The sequence below is a fragment of the Ips typographus genome, linkage group LG1 (assembly GCF_016097725.1).
Source record: "Ips typographus isolate SLU linkage group LG1, UJ_Ityp_2.0, whole genome shotgun sequence".
Lineage (NCBI taxonomy): Eukaryota > Metazoa > Arthropoda > Insecta > Coleoptera > Curculionidae > Ips > Ips typographus.
Genome location: NC_138422.1, coordinates 1,062,600 through 1,081,790, shown reverse-complemented (window position 1 = coordinate 1,081,790; position 19,191 = coordinate 1,062,600). Strand labels below are relative to the sequence as shown.

Sequence of the window (19,191 nt, the reverse complement as noted above, 5' to 3'; positions counted from 1 at the left end):
TACATCTTCTCACTGACAGGAGCCAATTACTAGCAGATTGATGAATTTCTAGATTGGTCTGATCACATAAATGTTCTGCTAGGCAGGTTAAACTCAATTAGCTATGGAATTGGAATTGTCTCCGGGTATCTGAACCTGGCGGCCCTTAAAATATTGTACTTTGCCAACTTTGAATCGATTATGAAGTATGCAATTATGTTTTGGGGTAGAAATACTTCAATACAGAATGTATTTGTAATTCAAAAAAGGGCAATTAATGTTCAAAATGAAATACAAAGATTCATGTAGATCCATCTTTAAAAAAAATAAATTAATGACAGTTTATGCAATTTATATATATGAGTGTCTCATCTTTCTTAAAATGAACCAAAACCTATTTAACATCAAAGTCAATCATACATACAACACAAGGCAAAAAGATGTAAAATGTCCAAAACATAGATTAACACTCACTGAGAAGAATGCAAAATATATGTGTATTCGCCTATTTAACAACCTACCAGACAGGCTGAAAACATTGACGGACAAAAGTTTCAAAAAAGAAGTAAAAAATGTACTAATTAAATTACAACCCTACACTATAGAGGATTATTTTGTTAAATAAATATTGCTTATTCTCTGAATTCTGTATTTAGGAAAAAATCGCTGAAAATGTATATAAGTATCTTTAAGTACTAGTTCATAGTTTACCATGACGCTATTTCCTTTATATTAGTTGATAATGTACATTGTACTCTATCCTAATCACAATTCGAAATAAAGACTGTTATTATTATTATTATTATCTCGTGCATATCAAATTTCGATTTCAAAGAACCTTTATAAGAAGTTCGTCAAAGTCCTGGGTCTTTCTGAAAGTTTCTTTAAACATTGGGAGTTAAGGTGATGATTTCTTTCAGATACCTCTTGCAAAATTGCCCAGAAGGGGGCTCTTTATCAGCCTATTTGCTTAACACAAATCTGTAAGTTCCGCTGTAGTCTTGTCAATAGTTTTCTTTTATTTCGACTTTTTATCACTTCCTTGAACTTACTTCTCAGAGAAACTGGCATTCCAATCCAAGTGATTCAAATTATAAAACAGAGCTCTATTCAAACTCTGCATGTCAGGTACTTCACAAAGGAATACCAAACGAACCTATAACCCCCTCTCTCCAATGCCCTTCAATATCGTGCTGGATTCCGTTCTCTGCAAATCTAAGGACAGAGGAATAAGATGGGGCTTCAATAGCCGGCTAGAGGACCTAGACTACGCCGACGATATATGTTTTCTGGCTCAATTCTTTGAAGATATCATGCAGAAGCTAGTCAGACTCAGTGAAGAAGCCATGAAAGTTGGTCTTCAATAAAACTAAAAACAGTTAACACTGACAACGTTATTTACATTACATATTGACAACCAACCAATCGAACACTTTGTTTATCTTGGAAGTGTAATTGACAAGCCAGAATACAAAAAGCAAGAAGGGCATTTGGAATGCTTAGCAGGGTCTGGAGCTCGAGAGCATAACACCACCAACACAAAACTACGTATCTTGAATACAAACGTAAAATTTGTTCTTCTTTACGGATGCGAAACATGGAAAACCACTAAAAGCTCATCCAGGGCTCTGCAAGTTTATATTATCTTATCTATACAGAAGCGTAAATGGGGATGGCTGGGTCATACCTGAAAATATGGGGGGCGACAAAATTTACCCACCCAAGTTTTTCTGAGAGAGAAGAAAATTCAGGGCAAAAATTTAAGTTTATTTTATGAAAACTCTCTATAAAAACATGTAAAATTATGTATGAAAAACAACATCGAGTAAATGACTGCCACGACTAGTCAGACAATGACCAACTCTACTTTGAACTTGTAACATAACTTTGCTCAATAATTCAAGTGGAATTTGAGTAATTGCTTCGCGAATGTTTGCCTTTAATGCTTCTATGGTTTGTGGGCGATTAATGTAGACTTTACTTTTTAAATATCCCCATAGGAAAAAAATCTGGTGCCGTCAAATCAGGGGAATTAGGCGGCCACTCAATATCTCCATTTTTTTATATCAGCTTGGTAGGAAAAACGTTTCTAAGATGAGCGACAGTTTCACGAGCTGTATGACATGTAGCGCCATCCTGCTGAAACCAGAAGTTTTGTAAGCCATGTTCTTCCAACTGTTGTAGAAATTCACGTATCATTGTTCGTTATCGTTCTCCATTAACAATAATTGCATTGCCCCTGGCATCTTCAAAAAGAAAGGTCCAATGATTCGATCTGAACATATTGCGCACCAAAAAACAACCTTTCGATCAAACTGCACGTTCTCTTGAATAATGCGCGGGTTTTCTATTCCCCAAAACCGATCATTTTTTGTTAACACGACCAGAAAGGCAAAAATTTGCCTCGTCGCTCATTATCAAATTTTGCCAAAAATTGGGTTCTGCTTCCGCTATGTTTATCACGATTTCTGCGTATTGCAAACGTCTTTGAATATCCATTGGCTGTAGTATGAATACTGTTTGATTTTTGTATGGATACATATGCAAGTCTAAGTGCAAAATTCTTCTTAAAGTCCGCTAGGATAACCCTAATTCCGCCGCACGTCTTCTTTTGGAAGTTTTGGGTTCTGCGCGAACATCAGTCCGAACAAGCTGAATATTCTCATTTGAACGACCAGAACGAGGTCTTCCAGTATGCTTTACATCCCTTACTGTGCCACTTTCTAAAAATGCGTTTGCTAAATGTCTAATTGTTTGTCTGTGTGAAGCTCGGCGATTGCCGGGATGCGATCTCCTAAAAGCGCGTTGAGTTAAAATTATGAAGAAAAGTTTTGAAAATACAATTTGACAATTTCTGCGCGTTGTTAAGCCGAATACCGCTCCATAACAAAATTCTCTATCTTTCTACTTTGATATAAAACTTCACTTTTGACAGCTGTCAAGAAAATAACAAAACTATAGCAATATTCCATAGGTGGGTATATTTTGCCGCACCCTATAATAGAGCCTAAATGCCCCTGGAGTGGAATCTCCAAAGCAGCCGCGCTAGGGGCCGCCCAAAGGCAACTTGGAGAAGAACGATATTAAGTGAAACACGTAAAATGAATAAATCATGGCAAGAAGTCAAAATACTTGTCAGAAATAGAGTCTGATGGAGAACCTTTGTTGAGGCCCTATGTTCCGTTATGAAATGATGGAAATATTGATTGTGAACTCAATTAACTCAGTTTTTGGAGTATAGACATGGGAATGGTAAAAAAAAAACACAAAATGAATTAAGTCATAGGAGTAGTGAATCTTTATTTTTTGCTTCCACCCTAGTCTATTTACTTTTACATCGACTTGAAGGATGTGAATAAGTTAGGGTTTGAAAAATAAGCAGCACGAGTGACACACTGGCGAGAGCTCGGCTTAAATATTATGTCCTCCGTTAAAATTGACTAGAGTTTCAAGAAAACTTTAGGAATGCTTTTTTTTTGTCTTAATGTTTCAACATATGTACAGACTATTTACACACTTGGACCTTATGTACAACAACAATTAATAAAAAAAAGTCCTCGCACTCTTTTTCGGGAAAAAAAGAGCTATACTGATCGATATGAGGAGAAAGCGCTTTAGCTTTACATTATCATTCCTTATAACTTAGTACTAATACTAGGCGTGTTTTTCTCTATATTTATTTTAGAATAGAACAGCCTCGATTGCAGAGTGGCAACGATTTGCACAGATGGCGCTTTAGCCTTTTCAAATTCCCAATCTGCAATGTAGCTTAATCGCGGGGAACAACGGAAACGCCCTCTATTTCCTCAGCGCTGTAACTAAATCGCTTCCGCGATTCCAATTTGATCCCGGCGATCAAAAACGTTAACGGAAAATCACAGCTTGAAAGATGTACACAGACAAGGCAAAATTTCGAACGGTCATCGTCCGCTCTTAAAAATATATATATGTATATATATTTCACACTTTTTTGTTTTTATGAGGAATGTATCTTAAACCTACCTTAAAATGACAATCTACAGACTAATTTAGAATACGGATTCCGCGGACCTGCTCAAATGCACCGGATGCGACGGGCTCCGTTCCAACTTCTTTTTAGGCAACTTGCCCAATATGTCGGACAAGCGTGGAAAGTCCGGTCGTTTTTCTTCTCTAAACTGCCAGCACAACATTAAAATGTCCTGAAATAGTTTATCATTAAGTGTCAGGTAAAACATGTTCATTTTTTTGTTATTTTACTAATGAACTAAAATACCTTTACTGTTCTCGCGGAGTGAGTTTTATAATATTTATAATCATATGAATCAAATCAAATTTTCGGGGGCAATACCATAAGAGCTCAGATTTAGCCGGATAATTTTTGTGCTTGTCTTAGAACACTTTCTTTTTGGTGTAACAGCACGAGACCTGTTGTAACTAAATCACGAGAGCGCAGCTCGAGTGATTTTGCCAAACAGGTCGAGTTTTGTACCATAAAGAAAGTATGAGAAGACAAGCGGAAGAATTATCCTGTTCAAAATCTGAGCTCGAATGGTATTTGATAAGACAATTCCATGAATATAATCAATAATATAATAAGACTGCCTTGTACTAGCAGAAATACATTTTTCTGGTTTTTTTGATTTTCTGCAGTAGAACTCTATCCGAAGCGAGCCATAACCAAAACAATACGAACAAAAATCAAAATTGACAGTGCCAGCAAAAATCTCAAGGTGAGACATTGCAACAATAGAAGTGTAGTGAAAATCCGTGGAAACGATGAAATCAACAGCAAAATTTATCCGATTTTTTTATCCGCTAGCAAACTCTCTTCCTTCCTTATTAGCCGAGAGGAAACCGTGTTTTGATGACGTATACAGGTGTGGTAAATCCAAAACCGTCCATAGGAAAACCGTCTAACGGACAGAGAAACGTACATTATTGCATGCGCGGGACAAAGACAGAAAACGAAAAAAATATCAAGTAGGCCATATTTTCAGCGCGCTGTTGCCAAACGCCAATACGCCGTCGACAAAATTAATTTTATCGGCGGTATTGGTGATACTTGGCGTTTGGCAACAGCGCGCTGAAAATATGGCCTACTTGATATTTTTTTCGTTTTTTGTCTTAGTCCCGCGCATGCAATAATGTACGTTTCTCTGTCCGTTACACGGTTTTCCTATGGTCGGTTTTGGATTTACCACACCTGTAACAAAGAATAGGGATGTATATAGGACTAATAAGAAGAGACAGTAAGACAGAGTGAATAAAATTAGAGAGAGAAAGATTGAAGACTCCCGTTTAAAGGGACTCGACAACTCCCACCCCAGCATTCCAGCATCTCTATGAGCAGCAATGCCAATTCTCTCTTTATTTCGTGACTTCAATGTTCCTCTTAACAAATCCTTTGCAAATTACATATGTTAGATTATACTATATTTAAATAGAACTATATAAGTAGTTATCATTAGAAAAATTAAATAATATTACGGTATATCTAATCCTAAAATGCCTAAAACAACGACATGGCAATAAAACATCCATATGATTGATTGAATGATATTTGTGAGTTGGCAACATCGCGTAAATCTGGGTTTTTGTTTCTTGATTTGTTTATTTGTAGTAAAGAATAAAGTATGTAAAGAGACAAAGTAAGGTTAAATTTTCGGATTTTGTTTATAATGTAACAATATGCAATGCATATATAATAGCTGTAAGAACAACAATAAGAAATCTAGCTGTATTGGAGAAAAAACACAAAAAGTCAAATTTTTTCGATTGCCCAAAGATGAAACTAGGTAAGTGCATTATTACTTAGGCTACTAAAACTAAACAAAAGTAATATTTTTTATATTTACAGATGCACCCAATGGTTAGAAGCTTCAGGTCGTGGAGACCTTTTAAAACCAAATTTTGATTTCAGGCATAGTTATGAAACACTTAGAATTTCTAGTGATCATTTCGACAGTGATATGTATAACAATCCCTTTGAAAAAACAAAGTTGTTGTGCAGTGCTGTGCCTAAGACTTACGTTTCATCCTCAGTCTCAACTAATTTATTTAGTAACCTGCAACATAGACTTAACCCAGAGCAGAATCAAGGAAGCAGTCTAAATCATATTGGTGTGTTGGAAGATATAATAACTTTCATTAGATGTAAAATAAAAAATAAATAATCGACAACGCTGTTTCACTGAATTAACTAACATGTTGACAACAGCGTTTGGGTCTCCGATTTAAAGAGCCAGGCGTTCAAGGTCATAGAAATGTTCGCCCAAAACATCAAAGAAATTATGCCGGCTGTCCGGTCTTATTACAGTATGTATAATATCTCTAGTCTTTGCCTGTATATGGCATTTTTTGTACATGAGTGGAATTGTCGTCAACAAACCTGTTGTGTTCATATTATAGAAAAGGCTGTGTCTAAAGCTTCGTCACGTTTAAAATTTTGCGTGTACTGTCAGTCAGAAAGTAGAGATCTTTGGCTGCAAATTTGCACTAAAACAACCTTATACCAAAGCAAATCAAAATTATCTTGACTGAAATAACATTTTTTATTTATGAGAAGTCTCCGTTTGGATCATAGAATTCCGTATAAATTTGAAACCTAATTTATTTACCAAAATTCGCAGAGATGTATCACCAATATGTAGTATTTATTTAACTTTAAGCTCTTGATTTAGGTTCTGGATGGTTACATGTTTCTCTAAAATAAATACAACAAATTAAAAATTCAATAAAACATTCTGAGTGATGCTGTAGTATCTCATATCTCATTTTTAGGTTGCAATCCACTTATTTTATTTTTTCTATGACTTTATTATTATTATGTTTCAAGAAATTTTTATGAAAAATCTATAATGCAACCCAAAAATCTCAATCTCTGGAAACAATGAAATGTTAATAGATGTTTCTTACAAAAGTAGATATATTTTACTATTATTAACATACTATCGTTGTACATATCATTTAATGTATTTCGAACATCCATTTTAATGCTTTCAGATAAATCAGTGGTCTTGGCCCATCAATAACGTCTCGATTTACGTTTTCTAGGTGAGGAAATCATAAGATTACTTGCTTGCTTTTTCCGAATCGAATAAACAGTTTTGCGGGAAATTTTCAAAGCAGCTGCAACCTTCTAGTATCAAAAAAATACATCAGTAAGAATATGTAAGGTCTTAAAATTTCTTATTTTCCTCCTGAACAGATGATAAAGCTTCTAAAGGTCCTCCATTAGTTTTTTCCAATTCAAAATATTCACAAAGGTTAAGAATTAACTGTTAGGCTTGTCTGTGGAGAATTTTTCCAGCCATTTTCTAAAAAAATACTGTAATAGTAAGTAATTCCGAATTTACGAAAAACCAAATGGCTAAATAAAAACCATAATAGACACTCCCACTTTTTTTCAAAACAGGTTAGTAATTGTGCCAATTTTGGTTAGATCGTGACAGCCGACATAAAAAAAATAAAAATATTAATAATAATATTATGAAAGTACTTACAGAATGTTAAAAGCGTAGAAACAATAGCTCTTAAAAGAACTGTGGTGGTGTGGTAAATAGAAAACTTTATAAATGATTACCAACACAAAGAAACGGAAAAGAATTAATAGTAAACAAAAATAAATTTCGATGGTTGTCAAACTGACAATAACTGAAATAGAAGCGCTAATCAGTAAATGTTTTTTTTTTTGGAAGACATTTACTTAGATATTTACCCTTTCTGAAAGTGAACAATAGACAAGGATGAAGTCAATAATGCATGTCTACTTCTAAATCACAGGGGGATGACGCACGGGTAAACTCAGTCCGCGAGAACAGTAACTTTCTATGACTACTACTTCCTCACATAACAAACAAGATTATTTTTGTAAAAGTGAAATAGAAGTCCTTGTTTATAAAAAAAACATTTTTCCTTATAGAGTCTTCAAGTACACACCTTGACTTCGGCCGAAGCTTGTAAATTGGCCAGAGGCTGTTTGACCCCTTTCCCCACCTGCCAGATGACAGCCTCGGGGGGTTGGTTTTTGAACGGCCACTCGCCGCACAACAACTCGTACCACACGGTACTGCAAATAGACAAGTTACTGGGTCTGGATCTATAAACTTTAGAGCAGCGTATTTACCCAAACGCGTACACGTCCGAGCCTTGGCTAAACGGCAACTCTTTCTCTTGGAACCGATGCGCGTCCAAACTGCGCATTATCTCAGGCGCCAAGTAACACAGCCATCCGGGAGGAATGCTTAAACTTTCGGTTCTAAAACGCGCCGACTCAGTCTCCTATCGAGAAAAATAGTATATCGACGCACTCACCTGTGCCCGAAACAGAGCTTCGTCACGCTAAACAGCCCGAAATCGGTTATCACCACTTTCCCGTTTTCCAGGAATATGTTTTTCGTTTTCAGGTCTTTGTGGATTATGCCCTTGGCGTGCAAATATCCCATGCCCTAGATAATACCAAAGAGACTATATTTATAATGTAAAAATAAGTCCTCAAATCAATCCTCAAATAAACTGATTTACATCTGCATCATTTTGATTTAACTTTTTATAATAACACCTTGTCTGTACAGTGTTGCCAGTTCAAAAATTACCATTTTTTTGTCGCGTGACCTGCATTTTACAATTTTTGCTTTCACCACTGTTTAAATCGGATTTTGCAATTCAGACACTTTTTAAAGGGCCACGTGGTGTTTTTGACTAGTGTCACTTGGCCAGTAGTGTTGCCAGGTCAAAAATAGCATTCCCAAAGTTATGTGACGGGTGTTTTTCCATTTAAACCAGTATCTAAAGGGTTGGCTATACAGGTGTGGTAAATCCAAAAGCGACCATAGAAAAACCGTGTAACGGACAGAGAAACGTAGGTAATTGCATGCGCGGGAGAAAGACAGAAAACGGAAAAAATATCAAGTAGGCCATATTTTTAGCGCGCTGTTGCCAAACGCCGTAAGTAAGTTTGTCGAGGGTATTGAATACATACGGCGTTTGGCAACAACGCGTTAAAAATATGGCCTACTTGATATTTTTTTCGTATTCTGTCTTTCTCCCGCGCATGCAATTACCTACGTGTCTCTGTCCGTTACACGGTTTTCCTATGGTCGCTTTTGGATTTACCACACCTGTATCTATCATACGCATTTGACACAATTAATCATAATATACTCTTACATAAACTACGTTCCTATGGTATAAGGGGACAAAGTGCTTCGCTGATTAGTTCATACTTGACAAATAGAAAACAGAATGTTTGTGTCAGACACGAAGGTAGATATTATTATTCCACAACTGTCACCATAAATCAGGGCGTACCCCAAGATTCAATTTTGGGGCCGTTACTTTTCATTTTGTGTGTGAATGATTTAAATGTAGCCCTAGAAAGAGGCAAAATATGTCAATATGCGGATGATACTTCAGTTATTGTCTGTAGACCGTCCACCAATCAATTATCTACTGATTCCTGCCGGATAGTCAGAGAGATGCTAGAATGGTGTAATAAAAATTCCTTAAACATGAATTCAGACAAGACCGAACTTCTACACTTTGGTAAAAGTATTGATAATGACCATATAAACCATAAAGGAGTTTATATCGACCCAGCACTGCGTTGGAATCATCAAATCGACAGATTATGTACGAAGTTGAGCAGTCTTTGTGCACTTCTTCGACGGATAAGAGATATTATTTCTCTTACTCAAAGTATAACACTTTGGGTGCCTACAGTCCGGCCTGATCTTTTGGGGTTCATCGTCAAATGTACAGAAAACTTTTGTGGCACAAAAAAGAATAATCAGATGTATACTCAAGATATCTCCACAAACATCATGTAAGCCATACTTTAAGGAACTAGGAATACTTATTTGTCTCTAGTAATGTTTGTTAAAAAATACCCGCATCTTTTTGTGCTCAACATGGACCTGTATGACAACAATCTTACTTTAGTCACAAGAACAAGGGGAGAGTCGAGAATTCCCCAACATCAACCTTTTTTCGAAAGGGGCCACAATACAAAGCATATAAATTACTTCCTAGTTACCTTAAGTCAATTGAAAATATAAAAAAAAATCGAAAATCTTTGATAAGCTTCCTGTTGGAAAAGTATCTGTACACATTTGAGTTTAATGCAGCTTTTGCTGAATATGTCAATTGTTAACCAGTGGGTACTCTTTTGTTATACCTGGAATTGTATTCTGTGACTTTGCTTATGGTACTTTGTAATTGTGCTAGCAATAAAGAGTTTATCATTATTATTATTATTAAACTTAATTTAGCAAATTTTCACAGCTCAAATCATCTTTTTACGGTCACATGACTAGTGCCACCTTGCTTGTACAGTGTGGCCAGCTAAAAAACTACCAACTATACATTACAAAAAATAAAGTCGCCACAAACTGACAAACAGTAAACAAAACTCACCTGACAGATTTGCTGGGCCATCGTTGTGGTTCTGTTAATGTTGAACTTGTCCTTGCGCAAATGAATATGAGTATACAGGGTGTTTCCCTTACTAAAACTAGTCACTATCGCCAATTTAGGCGGTTTCATACACGCCCCCATAAACAGAATCAGGTTATCGTGCCTCGTCTTTCTGAATATGGCCACTTCCATCTTGAACTGTTCCAGAGTGGTGTCATTTTTGACGTGCAGATGTTTGATGGCCACGTCACCGTGCCAATAGCCCCGATAAACGGTCCCGAATCGACCGGTGCCCACTTCTTTGAACAGTTTCAGCTCGTCGAACGGGATGTCCCATTCTTTTAGAGATAACTGCAACAAGATGTAATGTTCTGGATTTTCCAACACTTTTGTGCGGTGTGGAGGGTGAGGAAAGCTTATTTTAGTTGAGAGTTTTGATGTATTTACTCATTGGGTAATAGTAAAAAATATTTCAGCTGGAGACTTAAGCAATTCTTTGCTTTTCAATTGATTGGATAAACCTACTGAAGTAAATAGGTAAAACGCTTTATTGTTCAAGACATCACTTATTGACAAAGGATTAAATTATATCAGTCAGTGAAGTAAAAATGATATTTATAAATACAAACTAAACACAAATGAATAGGAGGATAAATGGTTAAACCAGTTTCCACCCTGGTGCAAGGGAAATATTTTAGTTTTTCTTTGTTTATTGGGTCTTCTGTCTCACACAAAAAAGGTTTGTTGGGAAAATGGAATTTCGCACTATTTTCAACTAAGTTGAAAATAACATTAACCTAGTCGTCCCAACACAAGACCACTGACTTCGGTGGAAAATCTAGAACACAGAAAACAACAACTTAATAAATATTAAACCTGATAATGTTCAATTTGGAACTCTGAGAAGGGTTTTGTCAATAAAAATTGACATAAATTTTGACTTTTGTCATTCCAATAGGAAAGGTTATCTATTGTTGTAGTGAAAGGTGGGTTTTATAATGAAAACAAAATTACAACAAATTTCAGTTTCGTTTGATATGACCAAGTGCTCCTCCTCTAGAATATTTAACCAAGTTTGGTCAATATTAATAGAGGATGTAGCAACACAGGAGTCATGGTTTAATCTAATATATGCACTTTCTTTTATTTTACGTCTTTTTGAAAAAGTTTCTTTGTCTATGATACTACATTCATTCCATTTGACTCTATGATCATTATCAAACGCGTGTTGGCATATGTTAGATTTGTGAAAGTCTCCAGTTCTTAAATAATTTTGGTGTTCTTTAATACGTTTTTATAAAGGTCTGGAGGTTTCACCAATACAAAATTGATTGCATTCGCAAGGAATTTTATATATCACGTTTCTTGTAGATTCATTTTCATTGTGAGGTTTTGTTTTAGTTAAGTGTGATCTTAATGTGTTTCGAGTTCTAAATATTGTTCTGATGTTATATTTTTTAGCTATTCGTTTGATTTTGTCAGAAATACCTGGAATGTAAGGAATAAAAAGGTTAGTAAACGGTAAAATTTGATTTTGATTTCCAGATTGTTTTGGATGTTCTAAATCTCTAAAACATTTATTAATAAATGTTCATTTTCTTTTAGAACATTTTTAATGAATAATTTTTCTTTATTAAATTGTTCATTATTGCAAATAATTTTGGCTCTATCAAATAAACTTTTTACAATACCTTTTTTTACCATTATTGGAGGATGATTGGATTTGTAGTTTAAATTTGTGTGGGTTGGTTTTCTGTATACTTTTGTTTCAAATTTGTTTATGTCTTTTTTGATTAGAATGTCTAAGAATGGAGATTTGTTATTTTGTTCAGTTTCTGTTGTAAATTTGATTGTGGGTTCTATTGAGTTTATCTGAGTTAGAAATTGTTTGAGATGATCATTACCGAATGGATATATTGAGAAAACATCATCAATGCGATGATTTGGAAGGTTTGTTCAAGTGGCTTTGTCACAACAAACTTTCAGTAAATGCTCTAAAATCAAAGTTTTGTGTATTCGGTAAAAAAAGTAGTTTAAAAAATGTTAATTTTGAGAATTTGAATGTAACTATAAATGGCGAAAGAATCATGTATGAGAAACAAATAAAATACTTGGGAGTTATATTTGATTCAAACCTAAACTTTCATACGCATGCTGATTATGTAACACGTAAATTTTCAAAGAAAATTAGTTTTATAGCAAGAATAGGGAATCAACTCTCGCTGGGAACGAAATTATTGTTATATAACAGCATAGCTGCACCACATTTAGAGTATTGTGCGACCCTTCTATACGGTCTGCCCGCCTATAAAATTGATCGAATCCAAATTGTTCACAACCGTGCTATGAGAACGATACTGAAGTGCAATAGGTACACCCCTGTTGCGACAATGCTTCAAGTTTTAAATATGTTATCCGTGAAACAGAAGATTGCATTTAATGTCCATGTATTTGTTTTTAAATTAAGACATAACCTGTTACCGGAGTATATTTGTGATAAAACCAAATTATTTAGGGATGTACACGCTTATAGCACAAGAAATGCTTTGGACTTCATATTGACACAGAAATGTAATTCTGGTCAGGTGAATAATTCGGTGTTATGTAAGGGCTTGAGTGATTTTAATATGTTACCGAGTAATGTTAAAGAGTGTGACGTTCTTCATGGTTTTAAAGTTTTATTGAGGAAACATTTGGTGTCGTAGGTGGATGGTATAGGTTAAAGGATTTTATGATTTGTGACTGTATGATTTTATACTGTTATTTACTTAAGTTATTCATATTGTTTTTTATATGTAGCTATTATGCTAAATAAATCTCTTACTACTACTACTACTACTAATATATCTCCACCAGATTGTTGGTTTATAATTAAAATTATTAATGTTATTTTCTTCGAAATGTTCCATAAAAATATTACATTGGAGACAATGGAGAACCCATTGCCATTCCAGAATTTTGTTGGTAATAATCATCTCCATATTGGAAGAATGTTGTTTTAACACAAATTCTAAAATAGTGTTTACGCTTAAGCTTGTACGTTTTTAATATTTTAGTCTTCTGGAAAGTTAGACAGCACCAGGATAACAATAACTTAAGCTTCATTCTAAATCCTCTAAAAGAATAAAGTTATTAACCAGTAAGTTCTATTGGCAATAGAATCAGAGTTATGTCGTGCAACTAACTATTAACTGTCGGCTATTTAAAAAAGTATGCTTACGCTATTTTGCCGGGCCATTTGGGCATCTGTCAAAGTGTCTGTATCCGAAACTTGACTGTCCTGAGAGTCCAATCGGACGGGTGTACGATCCGAATCCGAACTGGTGCTTGTTGATGCTTGCGATATGGTTTTGTCACTTTCTCTCGACAACTGGCTACTGACCACTTCATGTCTCGGCGAAGTCGCAGGAAGCGGATGCGTTTCCAAGGTGACTTCTCTGATGGGTTCGGAATGCATTATGTCTGTAACAATCGCACCGGAATTGATTAGTTAGGCTCTATCTGCTGGCGCCCAACAACCAACCAGGAAAATGAAACTGTTTCTGGCTTCCGTGCGGCGTTGTCGAGTTATGAACGGCCGGACTTGACGGGGTGGAACTGTTGCAGCTTGAAGTGTTTGAACTACTGTCATGCGGCTAAGAGTGAGCAAAAGTTAGTACAGAAACCAGCAGAGTTGTCTTAAAAATTACCGGAAAACCCGTGCTACTGAACGCTGTGGAGGGATGGGACCCTTTACGATGACCCACCCGACTCAAAGTACTCACTATACTGTTGGATTTTTTCGTTCTGGCACTAGTCGGTGAGGAACTCCACAACGCCCCAAACTCCCCAGATTGATTCCCTTCCATGTTTTTGATAAACTCGTTCAAGTAACCGGAGGGTAGACCGCACGCCGGCGGCACCTTATCTTTGCATTCTTTGTGACAAGAGTACTTGCAGGAACTGCATTTAAACGCTTTGCCAAATATCCGCAATCCGCACATGCCACAAACCGCGTTCAGTTTGAATTTTTTTGTAAAAATATGCGCGATTTGATGCGCCATGCCCACCTTGATAGGAGGCGTTTGCGGCGATTTGGGTACTTGCAATCGGGTTGCTGCAACATTGCAAAGACCACGTTAGGCACGCAAACGTAAACTTGGCAACATTCTTACATTTGTAACTGGAATCGTCACTGTCATTGTTAGATAAGGAACTGAACGGCGGCGACTTTACGGGACTCGTAAATACCGGACTTACCAATCCCATTGTTTCTGGACCTGGTTCAGTAGGTAATCTACTGCGCCGGACTAAATTTCCAGTCTCGCTATGTATCAAAAATAAAGCAGTCAATTACTGAACTCAACAAATTCTAATTCTATAAAAATACGTCAATAATTTTACAGGATTTAAGTCAATATCCTCTACTAGGCAATTTTCTTAAAGTCATTTAATTTGTCTAAAAATCATGAAAAGTATGTATTATACATAGGGCATAGGGGGAATTCCATGATAGGCAAGAAAAAAAGACCAAAAAAGAGAGAACCATTCTATACCAGGGTCAATTGTCAACTTTGCCTGGGAATAGCCAACAGGAAGTCTGATTACAATCTAGTGACCAACTGTCAACACTGATTTTCACACACTGATTTCTCAATGTTGATTTTTAAGAAATTGTGTGCATTGTTGCCAGATTGCTGTTTCAATGTGATTGAACTGCTTTTAAACAAAAGTTTAAGCAATCTTTAAAGGGATTAGGATATTAAACTCACTAGAAACTGTCCCTACTCCTAGTTTAATTCTCTACCAAAACTTTAGAGAGACATTTTGTCCTTAAGATCATCAGAAAGGAGATATTTGCTTAGGAATGTCTAGTAAGCGTAAAATTACATTACGGAATTAAATTTTCAACAAAAGAAAGTGTCCTTAAATGTCCACTTACAGAATTCGTGAGTATAGTTGAATTAATTAGTTCAACTACTTTACAGAAGTAATTGGTAGGTAATTCAGCTACTATTTAAAATTACTTGCAATTGATAATTGAATTATACAGGGTGGTCCAGTTTTAAATGTCAATAATTCACCAATCCATAGCCAATTAAAAAATAAGTTGACATTCATTATGTCATTTTCCTGAAAAGTGCTTCCTAAGAAAAATACAGTCCTTCAAATTTCGGTTTAAAAAATCGTTTTTTTTTTGTCATAACTGTCAGACCGTTGGAGCAATATTGATCAAATTTGGAACAAGCACTTTATTACTGTCAAAGATCCAAAACTAACCTAACCCAACTTAAAAATTATCTTGGAAACGGAAAAATCACTTAAGAAGTTTAAAAAATATTATTGTAGCCAGTTTTCATAGTTTCCAGACAAACTAAAAGACTTTAGTTTTGAAAATTGAATTAGAAAAGATAAACATTTCAGAAGCTTAAAAATTGTGTTTTTAACCAGTTTTCATGCAAATCGAGAGACTTTAATACTAAAAATTGACTTGTAGACATAAAAACTACTTTTTCAAGAATTTGTTAGTACAAATTCATACATTTAAACCTTAAAAATTGACTTGAACCCCAAAATGTGACTGAACTAATGAAAAGTGAATCAGAAGCTTAAAATTTGCATTTGAAGTAAGTTTTCATAATTTGAAGACAAATTTCAATATTTTAATCTTGAAAATAGTCATAGATGCAGGACATTGACATTAGATTCATGAAAATTGTCTTGAAAAATAACTTTTCGTGCTTTTTACTTTGCTTTTCATTTTCTTCGAATTCTGGACTATTTTTAGTGCTTCAAAACTGCTTTCAGCTTGGAAAATCGAGTTTCAAGACTATTTTCACCAAGTTAATGATATAACAAACTTAAAAAACATTTTTTACATTCTTCATAGACTTAAAATGGCATTCCAAGCTATTAAATCGACTTCTAGACACCTCAGTGCTAAAAATTCGGATATTTCTTAATAAACTAGTCTGTTTTTAGTGTTTTAAGGCTTTTTTCAGTGCCTCAAATCGAGTTTCAAGACTATCTTTACAAAGTTTTTGACTTATCAGGCCTAAAAGCCAGTTTGTCCACTGACCAAAGTCTTGAAAATGTTATTTCAAGCTTCTTCACTATTAAATTGACTTCTACACTCATAGGTGCAATAAATTGTAGCATCTCTAAGAAATTCAGACTGTTTTTAGTGCTTTTTAAGACTGAAAAATCGAGTTTAAGACTATTTCCAAAAGTCAAGTTTCTTCACTAATAAAAGTAAAAAATTTTGGTACCAAATGCTACAATAATAGTCTTGAGAACTAATTTTTAGAAATAAAATAGTCCGAAAATTAAATTTACTTCTAGACTTGTTGTCCAGTCCAGAAAATTGAGTTGTACACCAATTAAAGTCTTGAAAATATACGGACTCTCTTTAGTCCTAGAAAAGTCAGCTCTAGCATTAAAAGTCAACTTTTATACTATTTTTAGTAGTAAAAAATGAGTTTCATGCACAATACAATCTTTGTCTTGTTTTCCGGACTTTTTTTAGTTTATGAATGCCAGTTTCAGACACTCAACCAGGATGGCAGTCTGAGAAAGCAAATCATAAGACCATTCCTAGTAGTAAAAATGTTTTTAGACTATTCAGTACAAATTTGGACTTTCACAAGTCTTGGATGTTCAGTTTTAAACTATAAAACGATTTTTTAAATTGAAATTTGCAGGACTGTATCTTCCTTAGGAAACCTTTTTCAGAAAAATGACATAATGCAAGTCAACTTATTTTTTGATTAGCTATCAAATGGTGAATTATTGACACTTAAAACTGTACCACCCTGTATAAATACAAAATGAATGCAAATTCTCTCTGCAAATGTTTTAATAATGATGTTTAACGTAAATGACCTGCAAGAGTCTCATTAGTGCAGTTTACTATACCAAGTTTATCTCCTTTGTCTAGAGCATTGATTCAAAATAGTTCCTATCATGGGATGTCTTAAAGAGAAATGTCTTGTCTATTTTCAAGTAACTTACTTGATATTTTCAATTTCTCCATTCTTTCCTTTAGTCTCTGCCAACTGTGACTCATGCGATTTACTCTTTGTTAATGGAAATGTATCAGTCAGCAATGTTGAATTGTTAATTAGTTGTTTCCTTTTGGCAGGAGGTGTTGTGGGAAACTTGCGTTCTGTCGAAAATACCACAACTTAAGCATATAAAAGTCAAAACAAAGTCTGAGACACACCTTTACCCCTCTCTTTTGGCGGACTGAAAAAACTGGAAACATAACCAGGCGGAGTTAAAGGAGCAGGACCTAAAATGCTGCTGCTAGCATTCAAGGAGTTGATACTGGACACTGAAGGGCTGGTTGCAATTGAGACATTACTCTTGTGGTTGTTATTGTATAGGTTTTCTTCGGATGGGACAGATGCCCTGGTGGCACGCGATCTATTGGCCCTAGGTGAGAGGCCATGTTTCAATTTGAGGTAATTTCTATCCCAAGAGTCCCAGGATAGATTTGCATCTTGGGTGTCTTGACTAGACTGATCACCTCTCTTTAAAACATCTATAAATGCATAAAATTATTGATTTAAGTGACATTGTGGTTTAAAACTGACCAGTGTATTTTCTCAAGTTATGCAGTGCTCTAAACAGTCTACTAAACTCTTCAGTAGTGGTGTTTGCCTCTGACAGTATAACTCTTAATTCATGTTCAGTCTTCTCTTGCAATTCTTCCATCTGTAAGTTTGTTCAATTATTACAAAAAATGTCACAGTCACTGTGCCTACTCACTGAAGATACTTTTTGACATATTGCAGTTATAGAACTGGTGCCTAGTCCTACTATTTGAAGCCACTTCTCCACATAAGGCATACGAATTCCTGTCACAACTTTTAATTTCGACTTGGTGACAAGTTGCTGAGAAAACAACTTGATCAGCTTGCCCTAAAACAACCAGTACAAAAGTGAAAATGACTTACAATGTCAAGGGCAACAAAAACTTTCTAAAATGGGTCCCAAACTAAAATCTATGTATGAAATACCTCCAGGGTCCGAATCTCCTGGCGCGTAAGCTCCGCACTAGTAGTGCACTGAGTGCGGAGCCCCTCTAACGTAGCCGCCGACACATCAATCATTGTTTGTAGGATTTCCAGGTTCTTTTTCAGGTCCTTCTCCTCCCCGGTATCATTAGCCATCACATGTATCACAGTAGTGTTGTTTTCTTAATTATTTACAAAAAACTAGTTTAGAAGGGGGGGAGTTTACTATTTACATATCACCGCAATTTTAATGATTTTTTTACACAGCTTTGTGTGTTGATTTATTTTACCCCTTCAAAAAAAAACTAAAAAACTTTTCGAAATTGTCAAGCTCCTACGTCATTTCACATTTGACGGTTGAAAGCTATGAAAGCAACGTTGCCACGCTCACTTAATGGTCGCCTCAAATGATATCAATCAAAGTTTTCTTTTATTTATTAATTATGATTAACGTTTATTATTGCAATTTTAAATAGCCTAAATGTTTGTAAATTTACTCTTAAACTAAATTAAGTAGTGAGCTTTATGCCTTTTTTTTACCTCGTGTACAGGGTTTAAAGTTATACTTATAAAAGGAGAATTCAAAATGGCGCCTGCCCGCTGGAGGACAAACAAACGTATATTTTGATCTTTGTTATTTGGTTTTTTCATCCGCAAACAGAAATAGAGAATTAAAAAATGTCTATACTGATTTTTTAAGGTATAAATCAGAAAATTTACTGTTGTCAGCCAATGACCTGATGCCACATCCGTTCCCGCTATAAATTTAAAAAATACTGATGAGTAAAAACCGCAACAGGGTATTAATTGAATAATCTAA

The 19,191-nt window shown here is 35.2% G+C and overlaps 1 protein-coding gene across 1 annotated transcript; it reads right to left on the bottom strand.

Moving 5' to 3' along the window:
• Positions 1–3,254: 3,254 nt before the first annotated feature.
• Positions 3,255–18,695, bottom strand: ksr (kinase suppressor of ras). Its single transcript, XM_081989444.1, has 14 exons — positions 18,375–18,695; positions 18,124–18,276; positions 17,949–18,069; positions 17,576–17,896; positions 17,365–17,518; positions 14,529–14,680; positions 14,064–14,470; positions 13,898–14,009; positions 13,595–13,836; positions 10,375–10,725; positions 8,275–8,408; positions 8,087–8,218; positions 7,900–8,029; positions 3,255–4,160 (listed from the first exon to the last, which is right to left on the bottom strand). Exons 1-14 carry the CDS (start codon positions 18,525–18,527, stop codon positions 4,008–4,010), a joined length of 2,715 nt encoding a protein of 904 aa, XP_081845570.1. The 5' UTR covers positions 18,528–18,695; the 3' UTR covers positions 3,255–4,007.
• Positions 18,696–19,191: the final 496 nt, after the last annotated feature.

Excerpts from the sequence above, each read along its gene's own strand:
- ksr (XM_081989444.1), bottom strand. The coding sequence starts at position 18,527 with ATGGCTAATGATACCGGGGAGGAGAAGGACCTGAAAAAGAACCTGGAA. Across the intron at positions 17,519-17,575 it reads GCCAAAAGAGAGGGGTAAAG|AACGCAAGTTTCCCACAACA; the intron begins GTGTGTCTCAGA and ends TATTTTCGACAG. Across the intron at positions 8,409-10,374 it reads TGGCCCAGCAAATCTGTCAG|GGCATGGGATATTTGCACGC; the intron begins GTGAGTTTTGTT and ends GGTATTATCTAG.